At 38.7% G+C, this 24,413-nt stretch overlaps 1 protein-coding gene across 3 annotated transcripts in view; it reads right to left on the reverse strand.

Moving 5' to 3' along the window:
- LOC135086964 (ADP-ribosylation factor GTPase-activating protein 1) overlaps nucleotides 1-24,413 on the reverse strand; it is a 126,662-nt gene that overhangs the window by 82,164 nt on the left and 20,085 nt on the right. For 2 of the 3 annotated variants that reach the window (XM_063981813.1, XM_063981811.1), the window contains one exon: nucleotides 7,865-7,985. In XM_063981813.1, coding sequence (XP_063837883.1) covers nucleotides 7,865-7,985 — 121 coding nt within the window. Of the gene's footprint in view, nucleotides 1-7,864; nucleotides 7,989-24,413 lie in introns of all 3 variants that reach the window. The other variant, XM_063981812.1, reaches the window with a different exon arrangement.

A 24,413-nucleotide genomic window follows, 5' to 3' on the forward strand; every position in this document is an offset into this window, starting at 1 on the left:
ATACAGGTACGACTGTACCCAGTGTTGCACTATCAAATGCAATTGACGCGCCTCTATGCCAGGGTTTTTATGTTCCTGGTCAGGCTATATGTAAAATCATCAAACTTCTAATGCTCGTAACTCAGTTCAGACTGAGTTTAGGGGTATACATGTCATAGTAAGTTTGGTTTATTACACTATTTTGTAATCAAAAAACAAGGTTTGGTCGATGGCCGCGCGAAAAAAAAAAGACGCCAATTTCCGGCATTGTCTTTTAGTTGGTCACATATCGTCATAAATTATAGCCTATATGTTAATCTGGGTTATAAACAATAATACTGTAAAGTTTCAAGAAAATCCGTTAAGTAGTTTTTGCGTGAAAGAGTAACAAACATCCATCCAGACATCCAAACTTTCGCATTTATAATATTAGTAGGATAGAGTCACTCATATAAGCTTGCACAATTGAGTAAATATTTAACCGCGCAAATTGGCGCGACTCAATAACCGTCCTTGTAGCCCACTTGTATTTTTGCCACATATTTATTTCTTAAGTGGCGACTTCGATTTTGCGTGGGAGACGTTTTTAATGCTCCACGTTAAGGGCCTCATTAGGAACGGTAAACCAATGGACCACGACCCCGTATTTATATGGGACTTCGTCCAATAAGGAGGTCACGACGTTACACATCTACATTAAAAAAAAACTCGTTATACTAACTTATTTAACAATTTGGGATAATTTTTGTAATCAGTAAATAATACTGCGTAGGTTTAAGACATGAAGTTATGAAGAAATGACTTTACATTCGTTCGTTCGTTCGTTTCAGCCAAATGACGTCCACCCTGGACAAAGGCCTCCCCCAAAGCTTTCCACAATGAACGGTCCTGCGCTGGACGCATCCAGGCTCTTCCCGCGACCTTTACCAGATCGTCGGTCCACCTAGTATGCCACGTAGTCACCTGCGTGATCGAATCAAAAATGAGGAGATCCACAGGAGAACCAAAGTGAACGACATAGCTCGCAGAATTGCTAAGATGCCGTTGAGGATGGCCGTAGGGGCAGAAAGTTCTCGAGTGGCGATCACGGGCTGGAAGACGTAGCGTGGGCGGGCCTCCTACTTCGCATTATTAATTCTTTAATAAATCAAACTTTACAATTAAATAAAGATATGAAAAGCAATACTCTAACTCCGATCTATTACGCATATATCCGTACTTAAAAACTAAAAAAGCTTACTGAAAAAAAGGACCCAGATTTATCAACGACCTAATTTTTATCTCTTAGGTTATTATCATTGATTCTCGGGAAAGGTTTCAAACTACTACGGGAATACCAGTTTTACCGGCAAAATAGTTGCCTACCTGCGAGAGAAACATTCATTGTAAGCTCTGTGGATATCTGCGAGTGGAATAGACACGGCAATCCACTCCAGGGATTCCCCGGGGGAGCACATTGTGTCTCTTGCACATAATGATCACGGCCCGCAATAAGAGTTAATGATGGATGGCGTTCCTCTATATGAACTAGCTACTTGCCCTGTGCATGTTAGGTAGATACAGGGCATTTTAAGTGATTACATGAAAGAATATTCATGTGAAGTAGAATATTCATTTTATTGAAATTATTCAACGCGCCCAAGAGAGAATATACAAATTAAAGACGCAGAGGGCCCGGGTTCGATTCCCAGTGGGGGTAGATTTTTCTGTTCGGTTTGGTCGGTGGTAGGGCTTGTTCTAAGTCCGCCTGGCGTCAGTTAAAGTAAGATAGCCAGTTCCTCCGTAGTTGAGGATTCCGGGTTTCCACCTTCGGCCTGATCATCACTTACCATCAGGTGAGGTACAGGCCAAGAGCTTCCTCGTTGTGTAAAAAAAATATTACCAGTTTTGCAAGTAATTTATACACGAGCAACCCCTACCAACAAGCAATACGTCCATTTTCTATAATATTGTCAGAAAGTTTATAATAAGCCTAGCATTTAATAATATTCGGAACGGACCACAAACCACATAACATGTCACGCTTATACGGGTTTGAAACAAGTTGACAAACAACTTCCAAATCACGATACGAATTGATATTCCGTAATTTACTCACTGTGCCTTGTGGTAATGACAAACAAGCACATTAAATATTAATTTATGTTGATTTAATTAGAAAGATAATTAAAATGTCATAAGCACAATCAATGGGCAAATGTTATGGTAAGCTCAAACTATACTTACGAGCAAAAGTATGGAATCACTCCATTGTTTGGTTCCGAGTGATCTTAAGAACTGAATGACTATGCATGTTTCTATGGTATCAATTTAAAGTATATAATAATTACCTTTAAAATGGTACCATTTTTATCAACCGACTTCAAAAAAGGAGGAGGTTCTCAATTCGACCCGTATGTTTTTTTTTTTTTTCTATGTTTGTTACGCGATAACTCCGCCAATTATGAACCGATTTGAACAAATCTTTTTTCGGCGTATAGGTAATACCTCAAGGGTGGTCCCATTTACATTTAATAATGGAAAAAACAACCCCCAAGGGTGGAAAATTTGGGATGAACTTTTTTATACGCAATATCTCCGCCGATTATAAATCAATTTGAACGATTATTTTTTTGTTGAATAGGTATTATCAAAAGGGTGGTTTCATGCGAATTTGAAGAAAATATTTCACCCCCAAGGGTGGAAAATTGGGGATGAACTTTCTTATACGCAATATCTCCGCCGATTATGAACCAATTTTTTTTGGTCTCAATGTACTGCCTACCTTCAGTGGTAACATCAAGGTAATAATTAGTTAACTAAAAAGCAAGAAATAAGTAAAATTTTATAAAAAAAAATAAAACCGACTCCAAAAAACCTACACTAAAACGTAGAAAAATAATTACTAATTACCTACTTATTTATTAGGACGAATTATTAATATTTATGTAGGTATACCATGATTGATACTTTTGGAGTCGGTGCAGGCAAACTTTACATGTTTCATAATCTTGGCACCGACTCCAGAAGTATCAATCATGGTATACCTACATAAATATTAATAATTCGTCCTAATAAATAAGTAGGTAATTAGTAATTATTTTTCTACGTTTTAGTGTAGGTTTTTTGGAGTCGGTTTTATTTTTTTTTTGTATTTTCTATTAGCCATTTAGTTCTTACGATCGCTCGAAACGCATAGGGTGATTCTATACTTGCTCGCGAGTGTATATGGAACGTTCGTAGCAAAACCGTAGTTCTGTAGCTACGAGCATTCCGCTTCGCTGGCCTGTCGGCGTAGTTGTTCGTAGCAATTGCCCCGTAGCGATGCGATTTTGCCACATCCACAGAGTACAGAGTAGCATATTCGTAGAAGGCGATTTGTTACACTGTCTACGCCGTAGCGTTCTCTCAGTGAAACGTAGATGGTACTTTTAACTGTAGTTCCATCAATTTGTAACATGAAATTGAACTACGTTCGGTTCGATTACATTTCGCAAAGGGATTACAAATAGAAAATTATTTATTCGCGAAATAACGAAATCTTTTCGCGAGGATAAGCGTGAACATTTTATCCTGATATTACGCGCGACAATTGATTCAAATTATGTACAGTTCAGATATAGTATCATACTAAGGTAATCATGACAACAGTGTAATAATTTACCTTTGTAGTCATGTAATAGAATAATGGAGCTTAAAGTTACTCTGTTGGCATAACAAAGTTATTTCGTGACGCCTAACTTAGTTTGGTGGAGCACCGTTATGTTGTAAAATTTGGACAATATTTTGCCTAATTTTCTTATTAACTTGGTTAATATACAATTTTTAGGACACATGTAAGCAAAAATCTAGAGATTAATCGGTAATTATGCACTTCCAGTGAGTGAATTTTCTTTTTTCACTGCTATTGTTTATTTAGGCCATTTTTAGGGTTCTATATCTTAAAAGGAAAAAACGGAACCCTTATAGGATCACTTTGTTGTCCGTCAGTCTGTCAAGAAGACCCTATTTCTCAGGAACTCGTGAAGGTATCAAGCTAAAATTTATACCAAATACTCAGGTCTATAATACCTTTAAGCTGTAACAAAATCAAAGTCATATACCTACAGGTTTCTACGGAACCCTCGGTGCGCGAGTCCGACTCGCACTCGGCTGGTTTTACTTAGTACCAAATACCAATGTTATTTTCACTTATCCAACCGAACAATAACAACAACTAATATCATGTTTTTGCTTATGATTTCATTATGTTTCATACATTTCATTTTGCTAATAAATATTTCATTATTTGGCTACACATTGCGTGATATTCCTAAATGTATTTTTCAAATAAAAACGATGGGAAAAACCTACCTCCAATAGAGAAACGCATGAAAAAATATTTTGTATTCGCTTGTATTGTTACGCCCGTATTCACAAACGATGCTTGCTCAAGTGAAGCAGCAAATCGAACGCACAGCGTCGAAAGAGCTCTGTTGTTGGTTCGTGTGTCACCGTGTCCACGATCACTGTGAGACCTCATAGTAATGTTTGTGAATACGGACGTTAATCTCGTTAATGGGATCGTTCGTAATAATATACGCATATCAAAGTCCTTATCAGAGCATGCTGAAGTCTTATCAATGCCATAACAAATGACGATATTGATAAGAGAGCGCTGCCGTTATGTAATGCGGCTCGTGGATAACTGGAGGCGCAGTGCACGCTAAAGCTTAAAGCTGAGCTTAAAGCTTTCACGCGTTCGTCATAATTATTTTGTACTCTAAGAAACGTCTTGTTATTTAGGCCCGATTCGACCAAACTTTTACCCGAGAATAACTCCTGGTTTAACTGGCACAATAAAAGTTTCAGTATGGGAAATATGTCAAAACTGACAATTTATTCTGATATTAATATTTACTCTTGTTTGGTCAAATCCACTCTTACCGGTTTAAACTTTTCATAGGTTAATTTTGTCGGTTAAAAGGTAAACGCAACAAAGACATTCACAACTGATGGCAATTACCTAAAATCTGTTATACTCGTATTCCTCAAGAATTTGTTTATGTTACTGAAAAGTGTAATAGGGCGACGTATTTTGGAAACATTAGAAGTCAATCTTCAAATGTAATCGTATGCGAAATTGATTTAAATTGCGCCATTCATTTAAACTGCTCGCAATTAACACTATCGAATCATTTAAATCCAAATGTTTTAACTAAAATTCCGCCAGAATACCACGCAAGAGGTCCCAGGTTGAATTCCCGGCCGGGCAGAAATTGAAACAATGAATTTTCATTTCTGTTGACAGGTCTGGATCTGGGTGTTACCACAGAATAATAATAAGTACTACGTACAGAAGTTTTACTTCGCGAAGGTATTTAAAAAAAATTATGCTCAATGGCATTAACAATATGGTATAATTTAGCCTGTCTCAAAAGTCAAGCACCATTTTGTTGAAAAACGTCAGTGATCGGCACTGCGCCGAAGCTATAGGGCTGACTTCGGTAAAATGATGTGACATGAGGTGCCAAACTGCGGAAAATGGCGGAGGAAATACATGATTTAGCATGAATTATCATGAATAATATTAACTACTTATTTACCTCTCAGTGTCTTGAGGCAACTTAAAAAAGTACATTCTGTGTTTTTATTATTATTTAGGCAGTTAAATACTGCACAGTATTTAGTACACCATTTTCTTCCATCATACACAAGAATACGCGTGCGTGAGTCAATGTTCGCTCGTATGTGAGGCCTTGTCGAATCGTATCCTGTAAGTGGGCCATCGTGCGTGTTTTGTTTTCGATGTAAACTCGCGGAGATGAACAGGCCTGGTGTTACTACGTATGTATGTATATTTAGCTTGTATTTAAAAAGTATATAAGTAATATATCCGTTAAGCTAGCACCCATAACACAAGCATATTAGTTACTTTGAGGCTAGATGGCACTGTGTGTTATTTAATTAGTTACACTATGATTGCGAGAAACAGAAATGTGAATTAAAGTTTCCCTTTGTTTCTTTTTGTCTATTACTTTTTCATTTTTTTTTCTCGAATACTTTTTTCATTTCATAATGTCATTCTGCAATTGAGAATGTTACTAGGTATGCAAAATCACTTGAAACCTATGTTACAGTTAGGCTTTTACATTTACAAATACATTAGTTTTTATTTCATTAAAAAATACCCAGTAGTTATGATTTTATAGGCATTCAAAGTTCGCTTAAATATTGAGTCCCGCCGACGGTCACGTGACCCCGCGTGACGTACATTCACAGTGGCCGCTCACTAGAAAACGGATATAAACATACTTAAATACATTTTTTTTTGTAAATACAAACTTATTATACATATTAACACCCAGACCCATCACAGAAATTAAAATTGAACCAAACCCAAACTTGATGCGATTGTGTCGTTTTATTGCGAATTACCTTCCAGCTCCATCATTAGACCCTGATTACTATAGAATTAAAGTACTCATCAATACAAAACGAACGAGCCCAAACTCGATGGATTTAAGTCGTTTTATTATAGAGTTCCTATGGCCACCTTCCAGCTCCATCATCAGATCAGCTCCATGTCATCATAATATTGCATGGTCATCCAAATCACATGTGTTTGCGAAATTTCAGCTTAATCGGTTGCCTGGAAGTGGGTCTTAATTCAGCTTGCAAGATTCCACCCATACAAATATGAGCCAGTCACTGTAATATGACGTCACGCGCATATAATGGCAGGCCGGCCGCCGCCCGCACTTTTAAAATTCAATATCTTGGAAACTAATTGACGTATCGAAATAATTCTTTCACGTGTATTTTTTATTTTTAACAGAGAATACAGAAAGCTAAAAAACAAAATTAGTGAACATTCTTCATTCAAAAACTTCATTAATCTTATTTTATATTTTTGTAATTTCGTATGCGAGTTGGAATCTTTAATTTATCAATCTTTAATTTATTTTTCGTACCAGCTTTCAGCTTCCCATGGGTCTCCTGAAAATCTTTCAGCCTGTCTTATGCTATCACTTACCTTAGCCCACGAAGCGAAAGTGTGGCTACCTAAATAAACTCCGACAAACATTACTTCGACATTACGTTACTCCGAAGGCGTAATATCCTTTGTCTGAGTAGTGTAGTGTCGAAGTAGTCATGTCGATATTCAGTAATGTCGAAGTTACGTTTGTCGGAATTTATTTAAGTAGCCCGAAAGTGTAGTTGATCTCCATCCCATCGGCTCTCAATCTTCCGCTGGTCTACTCGATATCTATAAACCTATTTAACTAAGAGCGGCGGGACACCATTGCCATATGCAGTAGGTACCTACACGAGTACTTCAAGAATCGGCTATGTTGTAAAAGCCGTGGTTACAAGTAGAGATAGCTAAAAATGATGCATTCGAGTACAGTTGCTCTCAATTTTAAATGTGAAATGGAACGCGGAAAAAAAACGCAGTACTATAGAATATTCTATCCTAAAGAAAGTAATAAATTATTATGTTACCACTTTTTAGTGAACTTTTTTGGAATCGATTTTTGTAGTTTATTAATTTTCTAGTAGACCTTGTTGTTACCACTGAAGGTTGGTAGTTTATTACGATTATTGAGAAACCTTTCCTTTTTTGAAATTCATAAAAAATCGAAATCTATAAGGTAAAATATCGTAATCTATCTACATATACCAGCGTCGTGGCCTTCCCCACCGTGGGCCATGGCATATGCTGAGTGGAGTCCCATTGCGTTGGGCATCACTGTTGCGACAGGTTAGCACTGCTCAGTTCACTTTTTATTTCCTTGTAATATTATGTATGTTAAGGACAAAGAAGGTATATTTCTGTATGCCTTCTTTGTCCTTAACTAAGTGATGTTCATCGTAATAAATGTTTCTTTCTTTCTTTCTATACCAGTCTTAAACTATCACTTACCGAAGCAAGCGAAGCGAGCGTGTTGTCAACCATTTCGTTGCCGCTGTGCATCGGTGACATCGGCGTCGAGGCGGGCTTAGTGGTGTTCCCAAAACCGGTGTAACGCCCGCTTCCATACTCACTGCTGAGGAAAGGGATTCGTTAGACATTTGACAATCAGCATTTGGAATCGCCAGTACAAAATCAAGCCTCGTATTCACTAGGTTTTTTATTCAAATTCTTTATTAGTATGTTGGATCTAGTCAGGGCACATACACGTCTCTAATGGCTATAAAATGCATGACGTTACTTCGACACTACACTACTCAGACAAAGGATATTTGCCTTTACTTCGACACTACAATACTCAGACAAAGGATATTTGCCTTTGTCTAAGTAGTGTAGTGTCGAAGTAAAGTCATGTCGATATTCAGTAGTGTCGGAGTAACGTAATGTCGAAGTAACGTTTGTCGGAGTAGCATTTTACAGCCGTCCCTAACATAACTTGTCCTACCACCATTTCGGTACTACCGGGTGATGCTGAGAAGTTGTTGAATAAACAGTCACCTTAGCCTTTTATTGAATACAGGAAATATTTGACGGCTAAATTCTTTGAAGTACTTACAGCTCATTTTCAATAGGTATGAGAATGAGTTTTACTTTTTTAACATTGATAAAACAAATCGTTTGTATGTGAACTAGGCGCTAAGGGACAACGTTTAATTTGATCCTTTTAAACTAGAATCAATGAAATCTTCATTCAACTGGCAAATCGATATTACCATATTTTTGATTCTCTGCCCGTAAAAGACGGTTCAAAACTAATGGAAATATTATATGTGTGGTAAACTTATCGACATATCGGGCAAATATGTATTGCTATTATGTTCTCAACACATAATAATAACGCGAAAACATGTCAAGTGAATATGAGGCTTAATTTACTTATATGCTTTCTGACAGCATCAGTTTTTATAAAACTGTTTTGTTTACATTTTAAGGCGCGTAATTTAAGAAATCTATGGCCAATTAGCAGCGTTTCCATTCAACTTTTTCAATTATTAAGGTTGTCGTTTTTATGGGATACATACATAGGTAATACCTTTAATTTACCATAATTCCGGTCGTAGGTACACACTAAAAGATGTGTTTACCTACAAATCCATTTAAAAAACACCAATCGCTGCTGGAATAATAAATTTTGAAAACAGTAAAACGCGTCAAGTACTTACGTACAGAGGTTTGAAGACGATCGCTTGGCAGTTCAACAAAAACTAGAATATTTATCGTTATAATCGTATCTACACGAATGAACTATAAAGGCAGCTGTCAGTAACTGTATGCACTAGAAAGGCAGCTGTCAGTAACTGTGAAGTTATATGTCTGGTGAAGCCAGTCATCAATAAATAAATTGCAAACTCGACTGTCTGACGATTTCTTAAACCCGCCTCCAATCGGGTTGTCTTTATTTTTAAAATGATTAAAGTAGCAAAAACTGTTCTGAGTAGGAGAGTAGGTACATATAAATGTTAATTTAAATCTTGCAAAAGCAGAATAAATATTTTTATTGATACAAGAATAAATCATAAATAGCTACTCTATTTGAGAGCTTTTATGAATAAAAATATTTACTTTGTAATGTCTACTCGTATGTTATTCAAATAAACGAGTCCAATTTTAATGTAATTAAAACAGGCACGTTAAATAGTGTGGGAGTAATATTACTTACATAAATCCATGTGGGCGTAAAACATAAAATATCCAATACTTCAATATAAATTAATATTACGATAACAAAAACATAACCGCTCAGCACGCCTACGTCTCTTCGCGATTCGTTCGTAATCAAGGAAATTATTACACGATGCAAACCAGAAGAGAATAATAACAAAACAATACAAAAAGTACGTAACGGATTAACAAAATGGTCACCGCATTTCGAACTGTGCTCTATTCATTGAAATATCTCGACAAATCACGAAGTTTATTCCGAACTGAGGAAAAAGAAAAATAAATTGTGAATCTAGTCATTAAAAATAATATGCCAGTTTTTGTGAGCAATTCGAATTTAGTTAGCATGGAGCTTAAAAATAGTACGCTCCTGCAGATATTTCTTTAATGAAATCAATATCATATGATATTGAAAAAACTGAATAGATATTTATTTTAAGGACACATCGTACAAAATCCATTATAAGATCACTAGCTTTCCGCCCGCGGCTTCGCCCGCGTGGAATTTTGTCTGTCACAGAAAAACTTTATCGCGCGCGTCCCTGTTTCAAAAACCGGGATAAAAACTATCCTATGTTCTTTCCCGGGACTCAAACTATCTCTATGCCAAATTTCATCAAAATCGGTTGCGAGGTTTAAGCGGGAAAGCGTAACAGACAGACAGACAGACAGACAGACAGACAGACAGACAGACAGACAGAGTTACTTTCGCATTTATAATATTAGTTGGGATGTGACAGGTATTCACAATATTCTCAAAAAGCAAACACAAAAAGGTGAGACTTTCGCGCTGAAGGATGTCTGAAGTGCCTTAAAGGTTCGATAATTACCCTCAGCTTTAGGCTAACGTCAGAATTTTCCACAATGAATCATTTTGGCTTTCAAGTATTGTTTTGGGATTACCTGTGGAAACTAAGATTAAAATACGCAATTTTAGGAAATGTTTTATGTTCAGATTTGGCAATCAATGTTGTTATAATTAAATTAAAAAAAATGTATATTGATGACTGGACATTGCGATACTGTATAGCTGAGCTTTATTTTATTTTCATTTAATTGTAATGTAACTAAAACTACGAGTATACTCATTGTTTGCATCTGGTTTGTAAGTTCAATGACAAATTTAATTGTAGGAACCTTCCAAGCACAGGTGGAGCTTTCACACTCGACTTTGGTAAGTTCTTTTGACACGCGTAGTGGTTTCCGAGTTCCGTTTACGCGAGTCAAATCAAGTTCTGAAATTCTTTGACGCGAAGCGAAACTTGCTCGAACTATCAAACTTACAGGACCATGAATATCATGTTTTGTAACGGATTTGTCGGAGCATATCCAAAACTTTTCTGTATATGCTCTGAAAAAAGGCAACATGAAAAATAACTGTTTCCTAACTTACATTATACCCGTCAAACGCTATATAAGTATACAGGGTGTCCCGTAATGTAACGTCAAGCCGGAACTGGGTGTTGAGGCAAGTTATGCTGGTTATCAGAAAAATATTAAAAAAAATCTATGTGGCATATTTTCAAAATAATGGGCATTTAAAAAAAATCAAAAATTTTTACTCCAGGTGACGGTCTTTTTACTCGGGTTGCCACAAATCTTCACTTTTTCCAAATTTTTTTTTGTTATGTAACCCTGAATAATGCTTCTCTAAATTGTTATCAAAATTACAAAACCAGCTGCTATAACTTGGATGAAAAAAATACATTATTCCCAAAAAAATTTTCAAAATAAAAATTTTTCCTAGTTTAAACTGACTGTACTGAAAAAAAATGTACTACGCGAGTGTGGCAAGTGACGTCATAATTTGGCGCATTTAGTAAGGATTCCAAAATGGTATAACACTTGGTAAATTCTTGCTGCAATCTACCTTGGTTAAAAATTATTATTCTAATGTGCCCAAAATTCAAGTTTCTGGCTTAAATGAGGTGGAGAAGCCATTTTAAAAGGTATGAGCGAAACGGAGAGGGCCATCTTACCAAGCAGGGATGTTATGGATATCCGTAACCGTAACCGAAACTATCGGATATCCGAAATAAAAAAATATCCATAACCGTAACCGAAACTGATTCAAAAGTTACGGATAGTTTCGGAGAAAGGCGGAGTCTAAGGGTACAATTATTCCAAACTGCAAAACTCTATGAAATCTGCAGTATACACGCCGCAGCAGCAATGCCGCGCTGCCGATTTCATAGAGTTTTGCAGTTTGCGGTCTGCGGCCCGTCTTGGAATTGTACCTTAAATCTTAATATTTGTTACCAACTTGTCTGGCATTCCCTGGCACCATCTAATATGCCAGCCTGTTTAACCTTTATCATACATAGGTGTCCTCTTAGTTGGTACATAAAGTAGCTATGTGGGTCACGCAGCATCTTGCTATTTGAATTATACCTACATTTTTGAAATTCTAATAATTCCGTAACCGAAATTATCCGAAACTTTCGGATAATCTGAAATGATTTCATATCCGTGACCGTAACCGAAACCGGTATAATATTATTGTAATATCCGTAACCGTATTCATAACCGAAACTTCATATCCTTATTATCCCTGTTACCAAGTACAAGTGCAGGCAGAGCAGGTAGTAACGGCGCGCACGCACGGGTGCCTTTTGTCACAGTATGTCAACTACTAATTACTGTCATTGTGACAAAAGTTTCTGTGACTGACTGTACGGTAGTCAGTCACAGAAACTTGAATTTTGGGCACATTAGAATAATAATTTTTAACCAAGGTAGATAAAGTTAAAAACGGGATTATTTCCAAAAAAAACAAAAATTGTCGACAATTACAGCAAGAATTTACCAAGTGTTATACCATTTTGGAATCCTTACTAAATGCGCCAAATTATGACGTCACATGCCACACTTGCGTAGTACTTTTTTTTTTCAGTACAGTCAGTTTAAACTAGACAAAATTTTTATTTTGAAATTTTTTTTGGGAATAATGTATTTTTTTTATCCAAGCTGGAGCAGCTGGTTTTGTAATTTTGATAACAATTTAGAGAAGCATTATTCAGGGTTACATAACAAAAAAAAAATTTGGAAAAAGTGAAGATTTGTGGCAACACGAGTAAAAAGACCGTCACCTGGAGTAGAAATTTTTGATTTTTTTTAAATGCCCATTATTTTGAAAATATGCCACATAGATTTTTTTTTATATTTTTCTGATAACCAGCACAACTTGCCTCAACACCCAGTTCCGGCTTGACGTTACATTACGGGACACCCTGTATACATTTTATACGCTGGAGTGTCCTTAAGTAAAACTTTAACTGAGGTTCTTACAAAATCATATTGCAGACAGCAGCACTGAAGGTGTACACGTCTTTGTACAACACAGTTCCCTTCTGTGTGTACACGAAGGAGCACTTAGCGTAGTCGACTGTACATTCGTTTGCAACTGTACACCGTTACAGCGTCTGTAGATCATAGGCAATTACCGACAGACGCAGGCGCACTTGTTGATTCACGCGCTGACGCGGAAAATGGAGCTTTTGAGCTTCGCAGTAGCACCAACATTATAAATTCTTACTGCATTTTAATTTGAAAGATCTAAACATAGCACCCAGTTATAACGGCGAACAAATATTGAAGCACTAGCGGTTGAAATGCAAACACTCGGTTGTCTAAAGTTTAAAGTAGAGAACTATGCACTTACTTCTGACATCATAAATTCTATTTCTAGGCGGTGCAAAGGTTCTTTGTTTGATTAATAATCCGTGTGGGCGTCCCTTGACGTCAACTTCATCAGTCAGAAATGTAGTTGTCTGTCACATTACCTATGGCGGCTCATAGTCTGACACCAGGTCCACCAGCCAGAAATTCATAAACATTTTTAACAAACCTAAAACCGGACGACTTTATTTATATTATCTGCAAAACAGGAATACAGTTCCAATTTAAATGTGTACAAACATTTAAAACTGTGTATACTCCAATTAAAATTTCATCAGGATTGAAATGAAAGCGAATATTTATTCAAAAAATTCCAGGTACATTTTGTTTGTGGCCATCATCAAAGGCCCTTTTAGCAAAGGGGCGAACTATTTTTGCGATGAATATATCCCAATAATGGGGCACACTGAAAACCAGCGCCGTGGCCTTCGTCACCGTGGGCCACGGCATATGCTGAGTGGGGTCCCGTTGCAGTGGGCATCTTGTTGGTGGATGGGTGGCACTGCTCAGTTTGCTCTTGTTTTTATTTTTTCTTCTTTTATTATTATGTGCCACTGTCATGTCTATGTAATTGCCTGTATTTGTGTGATGTCCGTTGTAATAAATGTATCTTTCTTTCTTTCTTTCAATAAGAGGGCACTATTTTCTCGCGAAAATCCAGACGAATGCAAGCGATCCAATTAAAAGTGAGCTGTGGACGTAACCTAACCGTCGAGCTTTATTTGGACTTTTATAGGGCGTGTTCCATAAAAGCCTGTCCAATCAACGATATGCCGAATCGGGAATATCCATTTTAGTAAGCAAATCTCGGTCTAAACGACGAACTTTCATGGATGGACGTTCACTAATGTGTATATTTTCAGCGAACATTTTTGTTACATCACCGATACGAAATGTTTAATGAAATGGCGGAACGGAAACGTCCATTTTGTAACCAAAAGTCGTTCTCTTCGGTGAATATTAATGAGTGTCCATATTTATTAGTCTGTATTTTTCACCTTTAGTGCCCATTTCGATATTTTTGGGTTAGTTCACTGAAATGTTTAATGCAGCCGGGGCTCGGAGGTGTCCGTTTTTGTAACACAAAGTAGCTCTCATTGGTGAATATTAATGGACGTGTCCATATTCATTAACGTGTGGTATTTTTCGTCCACCTTTGTGCCAATTTCGATATTTTTGGGTTACTTGCTGTCGTAGGCATTTTTTGCTTTTAGCCTTAAATGTAGTCATTCTGAATAGCCTAATGGATGCCTTGTGATTAATTTAGGGTTAGATAGTGCTTTTAAAAATCATGTCTTTCATCTTTATTTATTGATTTCGAAATATTTCGGCACAGAAATAATATTTATACGACGCGATTTAAAAAAAAAGTGCTTTTAGGTGCGCATCCATTCACCTATTAAAGTTTAATTTCCATTTGATTTAAATAAAAATCACTGCTTTAGAAGAAATCTGCTTATAGTCGTCTGCCTTCCGTCGTATTAAGCGAAAAATCTAAATTTTTTCGTAAAACTCGCAAAAAATTCTTACAGAGTTGCTATTTCTGTAGAACAATAACGCCTCGAGCATTAAGACATCTAAAGTAATGTAATATTTAACGTCGCGTTGTTTGAAACAACAACAACGGTACCAAGATTAGTAACTTTTTAATTTATATCGCCAAAATAATTTAAATCAACGATTTACTCGTAAGTACTAAAACATGTTGTGCAGGACGACTACAAATCGGCCGAGCGGAACCCTAAAAATATCAAAAGAAACCGCAGCAAATACCTATACGTACCTATAGGTATGTAATAAATCATCGGCGCTCGGCAAGTACTTAAAAAGACAGAGACAGCGCGAGCGTGCAAAGGACAGCGATAGCACGCGCGCCTGCGATAACCACCCGTAGCGCATACGCAATAAGGCTCATATCCGGACGCCTTATAGTTTGTTTACGACTCCCGCGAGTTCGAGTAAGTACTTGCGTATTCCCGAATACGGGCGGACCGCGTATGTTTCTAGAAAATAGGCGGGATTTAGCGGTATTTAAACAGGCTGCCGGGCCGCACCTAGTACAGTCTTCTGAAATCAACCGAAGAGAATAGTCTCTCACAGTACAGTCAAGAGTCGACTCAACAGTGAAGAATAGTCTACCCAAGAGTCTCAACAGCGCATAGTGAAGATAGTGAATAGTATAACGACTACAGCATAGACCTCGGACACCGTATAGCATCGCGACTTCGGATACCGTATAGACCGGACTCCTACAGCGTGTGACATCGACCGCACCGTGTTCACCGTTTATAGCGTCACACCGCACATAGTATAGAAGCCACGAGGTACGAAGACGTGGCAACGATCCACCACCGATTATAGTAGTGCAGCGATTGGAGACACCGTCAGCGGAGCTTCTACAGTCTACAGTCCACCGCTCTCCGTTTCACCGCATCCGTACAGCCCACTCCGCTCATTCACTCCAGTCATCGATTATCTGGCCTCCGACAGTTCCGTACAGTTTTTAGCCGGATAATAAACAGTCCTGCACATTTTTCTGGTCCTTCGAGCCGGATCGTTGTCTACCGATCCCGAAGTTATAGAAACTTCGAGAACACCGAAGCGGCCTTCGTGAAGTGGCATTATTAGAACCGATAGAAAATGCCTGTGACACGATCCAAGAAAGGCAAGGCGAAAACATCGCAGCCCGCTACGCCGCCCATGACGCCATCACCAGAAGACATGACGTCATCACAGTCTGCCGTAACCGCACAGGAGGAACTGATGCATTTGGAGCCTCCATCTGTAACAGACGTCACAGGAGAAGAACAGCACTCGACGGCTTCATCGCGAGAACCGCTCACGCATACCGACTGCGCCCGTCGACTAGCCGAGGCGGAGGCTGAAATAGCCCGCCTAAAGTTGGAGCTTGCCATCGCCCGCCGCAAGCTTGTAGAAATGGAGTCCGACGAAAGTGAAGACGACTCGGCATCTGTGAAAGGAGATGGCGACTTACAACCGCCATCGCCCGTAACCGTACCGCAGCCGACGTCATCGAAGATAGACCTCACTGAACTCGCAACAGCCATCGCAACCGCAGCGCGCACCGGACAGCAACTACAGTATGTGGCAGAATTGCCGAACTTCAGTGGCGCGCACTACGATTGGCTTGCCTTCAAGGCAGCCTACACCGAGACCGCGAGTTTCTTCAGTGAAATGGATAACATCGCACGACTCCGGCGGTCACTTACAGGAAGAGCTAAAGAAGCCGTGACCTCTTTGCTCATAGTGAATGCGAAGGCGCAAGACATCATGCGCATATTGGAAATGCGCTTTGGCCGGCCGGACTCGATAGCACTGTCCGAGATAGAAAATCTAAGAAATCTACAGAGACTTACCGACTCTCCGCAAGAAGTTTGTGTGTTCGCAAGTAAAATTCAAAACAGCGTAGCAACTCTCCGTGTACTTGGGCGAACACACTACCTCTACAACCCCGAGATAGTCTACAGTTTGACTGACAAGTTAACACCGGCGCTTCGCTACCGCTGGTATGACTTCGCCTGGGAGCATACAGAAGAGGAACCGGACCTCATCAAGTTCAGCCGCTTCATCGAGCGAGAGGCCGAGAAGTGTGCCAAGTTCGCCGCTCCCGAACCGATCTACAGAGAACACAGCTACCCACATCGGGAAATACAGAATGCCCAGCGTGTCTTCCACATGGAAGAGAAGAAAACATTACAGAGATCGTCGTGCCCAGTGTGCGACGGCAACCACTCCGTATCCGACTGCGGCAAGATGAAGAAAGCCGATGTCGGCGACCGCTGGGACATCGCGAAACAGAATCGCCTATGCTTCCGCTGTCTTCGACCCTGGAACAGAGCACATAGGTGCCCAGGGATTCTGTGCAAAGTAAATGGGTGCAGAAAGACACACCACAAGTTGTTGCACCACGAAACCGTTACGCCTACCGAAAAAGTGAATGCAACAGTTTCACTAACGCAAAATGAAGAGATTGCATATAGTAATCGATCAGGCGCTAATAGAAATCGAAGATCACCGCATAACCGGCGGGAGTCGTCGCAAAATAGAAATCGGCAGGAGTCATCGCAGCTTCCATACCGGCGGGAGGCTTCGTGGCGTGAAAATAAAATAGAGGAAAAGCGTAGAAACTTCGACAATCGCCCATTGTCCGTACCACGCCAAACTTCGAAAGGAAAACAGCGTTCAACAGAAGACATCCATAGACAGCGCCGACCTATAGAAGAGACAAATTGGAGATTGAAGACTCCAGTACCGGCGGGAGCAACAGAACAACCGCAAGATAGAAGCCGCAACAGTTATCTCCGTCACCGTTTCACCGGGCAAAGACAGCAGCCGTCCTGCTAGCTGTTTTTCTGCATCGACGAGTCCGTCGCTGCACGGCGGGAGTATGTGCAGGACGACTACAAATCGGCCGAGCGGAACCCTAAAAATATCAAAAGAAACCGCAGCAAATACCTATACGTACCTATAGGTATGTAATAAATCATCGGCGCTCGGCAAGTACTTAAAAAGACAGAGACAGCGCGAGCGTGCAAAGGACAGCGATAGCACGCGCGCCTGCGATAACCACCCGTAGCGCATACGCAATAAGGCTCATATCCGGACGCCTTATAGTTTGTTTACGACTCCCGCGAGTTCGAGTAAGTACTTGCGTATTCCCGAATACGGGCGGACCGCGTATGTTTCTAGAAAATAGGCGGGATTTAGCGGTATTTAAACAGGCTGCCGGGCCGCACCTAGTACAGTCTTCTGAAATCAACCGAAGAGAATAGTCTCTCACAGTACAGTCAAGAGTCGACTCAACAGTGAAGAATAGTCTACCCAAGAGTCTCAACAGCGCATAGTGAAGATAGTGAATAGTACAACGACTACAGCATAGACCTCGGACACCGTATAGCATCGCGACTTCGGATACCGTATAGACCGGACTCCTACAGCGTGTGACATCGACCGCACCGTGTTCACCGTTTATAGCGTCACACCGCACATAGTATAGAAGCCACGAGGTACGAAGACGTGGCAACGATCCACCACCGATTATAGTAGTGCAGCGATTGGAGACACCGTCAGCGGAGCTTCTACAGTCTACAGTCCACCGCTCTCCGTTTCACCGCATCCGTACAGCCCACTCCGCTCATTCACTCCAGTCATCGATTATCTGGCCTCCGACAGTTCCGTACAGTTTTTAGCCGGATAATAAACAGTCCTGCACACATGTATTTAGTTTTAGTATAATAGCTTCATATTGGAGTCTACATCATTAGTTTGAAATTAGTCCGGGGCTTGACGCATCGGTGATCCGACGATTGATTAATATGGACTGGTCTACAGGCACTCATTACTGGGTAAAGCATAATATGATGCAGTAAGTCTAAGATAGATGAAAATGCCATCATAATGGTTTAATAATAAAGGGCTTGATCTAAGTCCGCCTGGCTAGCTCCCACCATCTTACCTAAGTCTGTCGCCATAACAACAATGTTAACAACAGCATTATTGTGTTCCGGCAGTTAGAGGTAAGATAGCCAGTTCCTCCGTGGTTGAGGATTCCGGGTGAAGCTCGCTTCCACCTTCGGCCTGATCGTCACTTACCATCAGGTGTGAGATACAGGCCAAGAGCTTCCTCGTTGTGGATAAAAAAAAATACACTCGGCATCGAATAAATCGCACCTCCCGCGACAATTACTTGAAAGATTTTCTTCTGACACAATCATGGTGACAATACCGGCCGAGCAGTTTGTTCATATTATCAACTTGACCAACCAGAGCTTTTGTAACTGCTCGTGTATTCCAATCAATCGTACTCGTATGTTTTGTATTTTTTCTTACAACGTTTCGCGCTTGAAGCATATTCTGATGAATTAGTCTGTGTGTCAGTTTTTATTTGTCACACATCAAGCAGCATTATTGTCTTTAATGTTTACTATGGCCAAAACTTCATCTCGTCTAGTCTAGGTTATTCAATAATTTTACTTTATGGAATGTTAATGCTTTTGAGTATTGAAGTCCAAACTAATATTGAACTAAAGGTGGTCTGGTCTGGCAGACTGGATTCACAATATGAATTGTTATAAACTATTTAATATGACTTATTGAACATATGCCCGCGATTTCAACCGCATAGTTTTTGGTATTCTATCTATAATTAATTCCCTTTGAAAAGACGCTTTACTTCTGATTCAAACTGTAATTCCAATAGGTAGTTGTTATTTTACACACTATCATTTAATGTTTCGGTTAAATTATTTGTAAACGCAAAGCAATTTGATATTGCATTTTGATGATTGAACTCATTAAGGTCCTGCCAGAATTCAACATTAGCACTAAAATGTTTGATGTCTCAATGTCCCACCGCATTTGAACTAACGAAGGTAAAATATTTTGCGTTAATTGTGGATTGGATTTCGTTGTTTCAAACGAATAGTTTCCATTGTTCTGGTTGTTTTCATTAGGATAAGGGTGCTTGTTCTGTTTTAGCTCCTATTTCAATGCAGGTGCATTGGTTTTAGTTTGGCAGTTAGACTAAATAATTCGATAGTTAAACCGAGCTTGATCTTTGTTCGGTATGAATAGTTAATTTCACACTGCGATTGTATATATAACTGTTTTATAGCTCGTATTTAAATGTAAACAAAGGTGATATTTGGTTGCGCGCCAAAACCGAGCCCAGTTGTGGCAAAGACACAAGAAATTTACCTTAATTTGTGTAGTGCGATTCCAATTAAGGCGCATCTCAGAAACAGTATTAATTAGTAAACGATACGACAAAGCGCTTTCGGCCATTTTGTTTACCGAAGTGAAATAAAGGCCCGAACATAACATTACCAAAAACATTAAGCTGCAGACACAACTGAGTGTTCTGCTGTAACATTCGCAAGCGGCTTACGTTCGGAATCGGAACATAGGGGTTTGTTGAAATTGTTAAGTCTTTTCTACTCGTATGAAGTTTGCCATGATTTTAGTTCATATTTGGGAGACTATTAACAAATGCTTCATAGAGAACCACCAACTTATTCAAACAATTTTCGACTGCAATCTCATACCACCCTTTTAAAAGAAACTGCCTTGTCTTGTTTTCAACATTTAATTAAGATTCGATAGACCTCTAGATAGAATTACGTCTTCTGTAAGTCAATATCATCGTGGCGCCAGTCTATTATTTATTCCAATCACATTAACTTGTAAATAATACTTTAATTCAAACAAAAAAGGCGAAGCCGAACCTTTTTGATTATTTACTCAATTGTTTTGTATTCCTGATACCGATATGAATTAATTAACTGCACATGACAAAGCGCATACATGCAGTAATACAATTATGTGAAATCATCCTAGTGTATTTCAAAGCTCTATAATAAAATTATGTATTTGATCTGACATTCTGACCAATACAAAACAGAATTGAAAATCCGATAACTGAAATAAAATGTTTGCCGAACGAACTTCGCAGGGCAACCTTAAAAATGAGAACACATTATTCGAACAAAATCATTGGAACTTTTCTCGGATTAAGCCGAAGCTCCGCGCATTGGTTCCAGTTCGTAGTGCGAGAGCTTATTACCTATCCTAATACCGAAAACTTAAAATAAAATTCTGGAACAACATTATTGAAAGTTTCTAAGACTTCAACTGATGCTCTGTGCCTTTTCAAAGGATATTACAAAATCTTTATACAGGGTGAAAGATACGACTCTACAAAATGTGAAATTCAATTTCAGTGTCAGTATTTTCTATAAGAAATCAGGGAACGCTGTCTATTCATGTCTTTTATATTTAGCGTAATCAGGCCAGTAGCTTTTACCTTAGATTAAGCACTAACCATCGCACGTATGCTCGTGAGGCGGAACGCAGCCGATCTATTTTCAATTAATATTTTACAACTTACGCACTAATATGTTTAATTCATTAATTTTGCACTTCTATTATTTTTATCTTACACCCTGTATAACATCTATCTGGTAATCATAGAAGTTCTAATATTGGTTTCGGAGTTAGTGCGAAATGAATGGAGATTATCAGATTGGCTCGATAGCGAACATTCTGGAACTCGATGACTTAATTTAAATATTCCACGAATAAGTACTTTTTTGCTGATATTGGCTTAGTTTTGGAATATCATTCGAATATTTTGTGTTTGATTTTCTCGCTCATGCTCGTGAATGCAGTCTCACATCCTATCATAGAGATAGAGCGATTGTTTAGAAGCTAGAAGTCAATATAATTTTCATACTTTTGCGTGGGGCAAAGGAAAAGTTGTTACAAGGCACCAAACTACTATTTTAAACCATATTTTATTTACTTTAATATTTAGCAAAAATAGCTAAAAAATTAGTCCAACATAAAAAAATAAAATAAACTCCGACATCTCGGTACCCGTAATTGAACTCCATTTGATACACACAGACTTAAGCAAATACTTAAGTAAATAACCTCTCATGAAAATCCGCTTTTTGATTCAGAAAATTACTTGAGGCTATTTGACGATTCTACGGAGATTAAATTCAGTATTCAGCTAAATAGCTATCTATTACCTCTCATTATACGAACATCTATACTAATATTATAAATGCGAAAGTAACTCTGTCTGTCTCGCTTTCACGCCTAAACTACTGAAACGATTTTGATGAAATTTGGCATAGAGATAGTTTGAGTCCCGGGAAAGGACATAGGATAGTTTTAATCCCGGCTTTTGAAACAGGGACGCGCGCGATAAAGTTTTTCTGTGACAGACAAAATACCACGCGGGCGAAGCCGCGGGCGGAAAGCTAGTAATGTATAACAAAATTACAAAAAGACCAGGAGATTTATTTTAGAAGCCTTCGAATCTCATTCGCTTGAGAATGTACACGAATCGATTAAGGTTTGTGAACTTTCGCATACGAATCAAAATTAGAATGTTTCAAAAATACGTCTCCGAACTTGATCGTGATAATAACTAGATATTTATGAGCAATGTCAACATGAATTAGTACATCTTTTATAAAAGCATTTGTGCAAACTGCCCTTCCCGTCCTTCTAGTCTATGTATATTCAAGTTTTCTCAAAACATAACAACGTCACAATGCCTCACAACTATTATTACTGGTGTCCGACCAAAATTATATCTTTGGCCGAAGCCGAAACTTAAACCGATTAATTGGCTATTACCACATTTTCGGCTATAGGAACTTACAAAACTGCCGCGCGTTCGCGCTCATTTTTGACAGTTCAGCACTTTTTTAGAAACCATCGGCCTGAGCCGAAACTGCGGGTTGTTTCGGCCGAAGCCGAAGGCTCCCACGTAGGTCGGACACCAATGATCACTAAAGAGACGAAAGTGCTTGCGAGAAACGTGTAAAATCAATCGTTGTGTAAATCAACATGCTCACAAAGCAAAGTATTATTTGGGATAAGAATCTTCTTGACAATATACCTAAATACTCGCATAATATCGACGGCCTCAGGTGGGTCTCGAATATCGTGGATTCTATTCCACCTGAGATAGTCGATCAATAAAGCTCTCTTATTAGGGACCAGGGTTTGATTCCCAGGTGGTGCAGATACTTCGAGAAATCACTGAGGTTGATCCCAGTTTCCTTAAGGATATAGCAGGATTGAAAAGAAAAAGGTTTCCATGCTTCAGAGGCGTTGGTTCGAAGAGCCATGTCAGAAGTCTATAGCGGTTCATAATGTCTGACACCATGGTGGGAACTTGTGACCTCAGTGGTTCCATCAAACACAATACCTACTTAAAACTTAATCGAGTAGATTAGCTCTATACGAGTACTAGCGGTTATTGCTGAAGCAGCGAAAACCGCGAGATATGTCAGTACAAGCAAGTACAAGTCCACACTTGTGGCCAGCTGATGTATGTTCAGATCGTGTGCCGCAAGTACTATTATGTACCTAATCCATGTCTGGAGTCTAGGCACGGATTAGGTACATAATATTTCTGGTCTAGGTTTGAAATTCTAGACTCTATTTCGCTGATTCAAATCTACGTTTTTAGGTCTGTCATAGGAAAAGTTTTCGGAAACTACACTCGTCGTCAAATAAATCGCACCTCCCGCGACATGCACTTTGAAACGTATGCATGCCCACTTCCCACCAATATTGGCACCATTTAAAAGCCTAGTTCTAAACTTCATTTCATTAAAGGAAAGGTTTTTACCCTAAAAATGTGTCTTTAGAAGGATCCAGAGTCACTTCTTCAAAAAATAGGTAGTTACGTTTAAGCCAACTTTTATGGCCATAAAACTGTTAAGTTGGGATTAATCGCTATCCATCTGTTAAAGAGGACACGTGTAATCATTATTTGGTTTTATAACCATAAAATTTGGTTTAATTGATCCCAGAGGTGAGCCCAAAGTGAGGTCTTCTTTCAAGTCACATTTATGGTATATGTTAATCTTTCATTATTAAGAAATTAAATGTGTTTTTCTTTAAGGATATTTATTGGGCTTTCAAATAACACCAATATTGTCGGGGTACCATGATTGTGTCAGAAGAAAATCTTTAAAGTTCGCGTCGCGGAAGGTGCGGTTTATTTGATGTTGAGTGTATTTCGAATTTGAAATAATTCGAAATAACTAAACCTTCTAATGAAATATGAATTTTAACTATGATATTTAATGGCAAGAATACGCCAACTATTAATTTAATATTTGAATACTGATTCAAAAGCGTATGATTTTCGGGGCAAATTATTCAATAGTCAGGTTTTAAAGTGAAGTATTAAATGACGTTTTGACGTTATATCCCACACAGGAGCTGTCGATGTGTCAAACTCATCCTACAGATAAGTTACTGGAAAATGGAAAATCTGCCAGTAACGGTCGGTGCTCCGACATTTTTGCTGGCGGATATTCGATGTAATTTTTATTAACCACAATCCAATTCGGAAAATAACATTTTGTAAGTATAAAATATACTCGTAGATCACCATTAGCACTTAATTAGATGCATCTTTTGACAGAATAAGGAGCAATCAATCTATACTAATATTATAAATGCGAAAGTAACTCTTGTCTGTCTGTCTTGCTTTCACGCCTAAACCACTGAAATGATTTTGATAAAATTTGGCATAGAGATAGTTTGAGTCCCGGGAAAGGACATAGGATAGTTTTTGTCCCGGTTTTTGAAATAGGGTCGCGCGCGATAT

This window comes from Ostrinia nubilalis, chromosome Z, assembly GCF_963855985.1.
Source record: "Ostrinia nubilalis chromosome Z, ilOstNubi1.1, whole genome shotgun sequence".
NCBI lineage: Eukaryota > Metazoa > Arthropoda > Insecta > Lepidoptera > Crambidae > Ostrinia > Ostrinia nubilalis.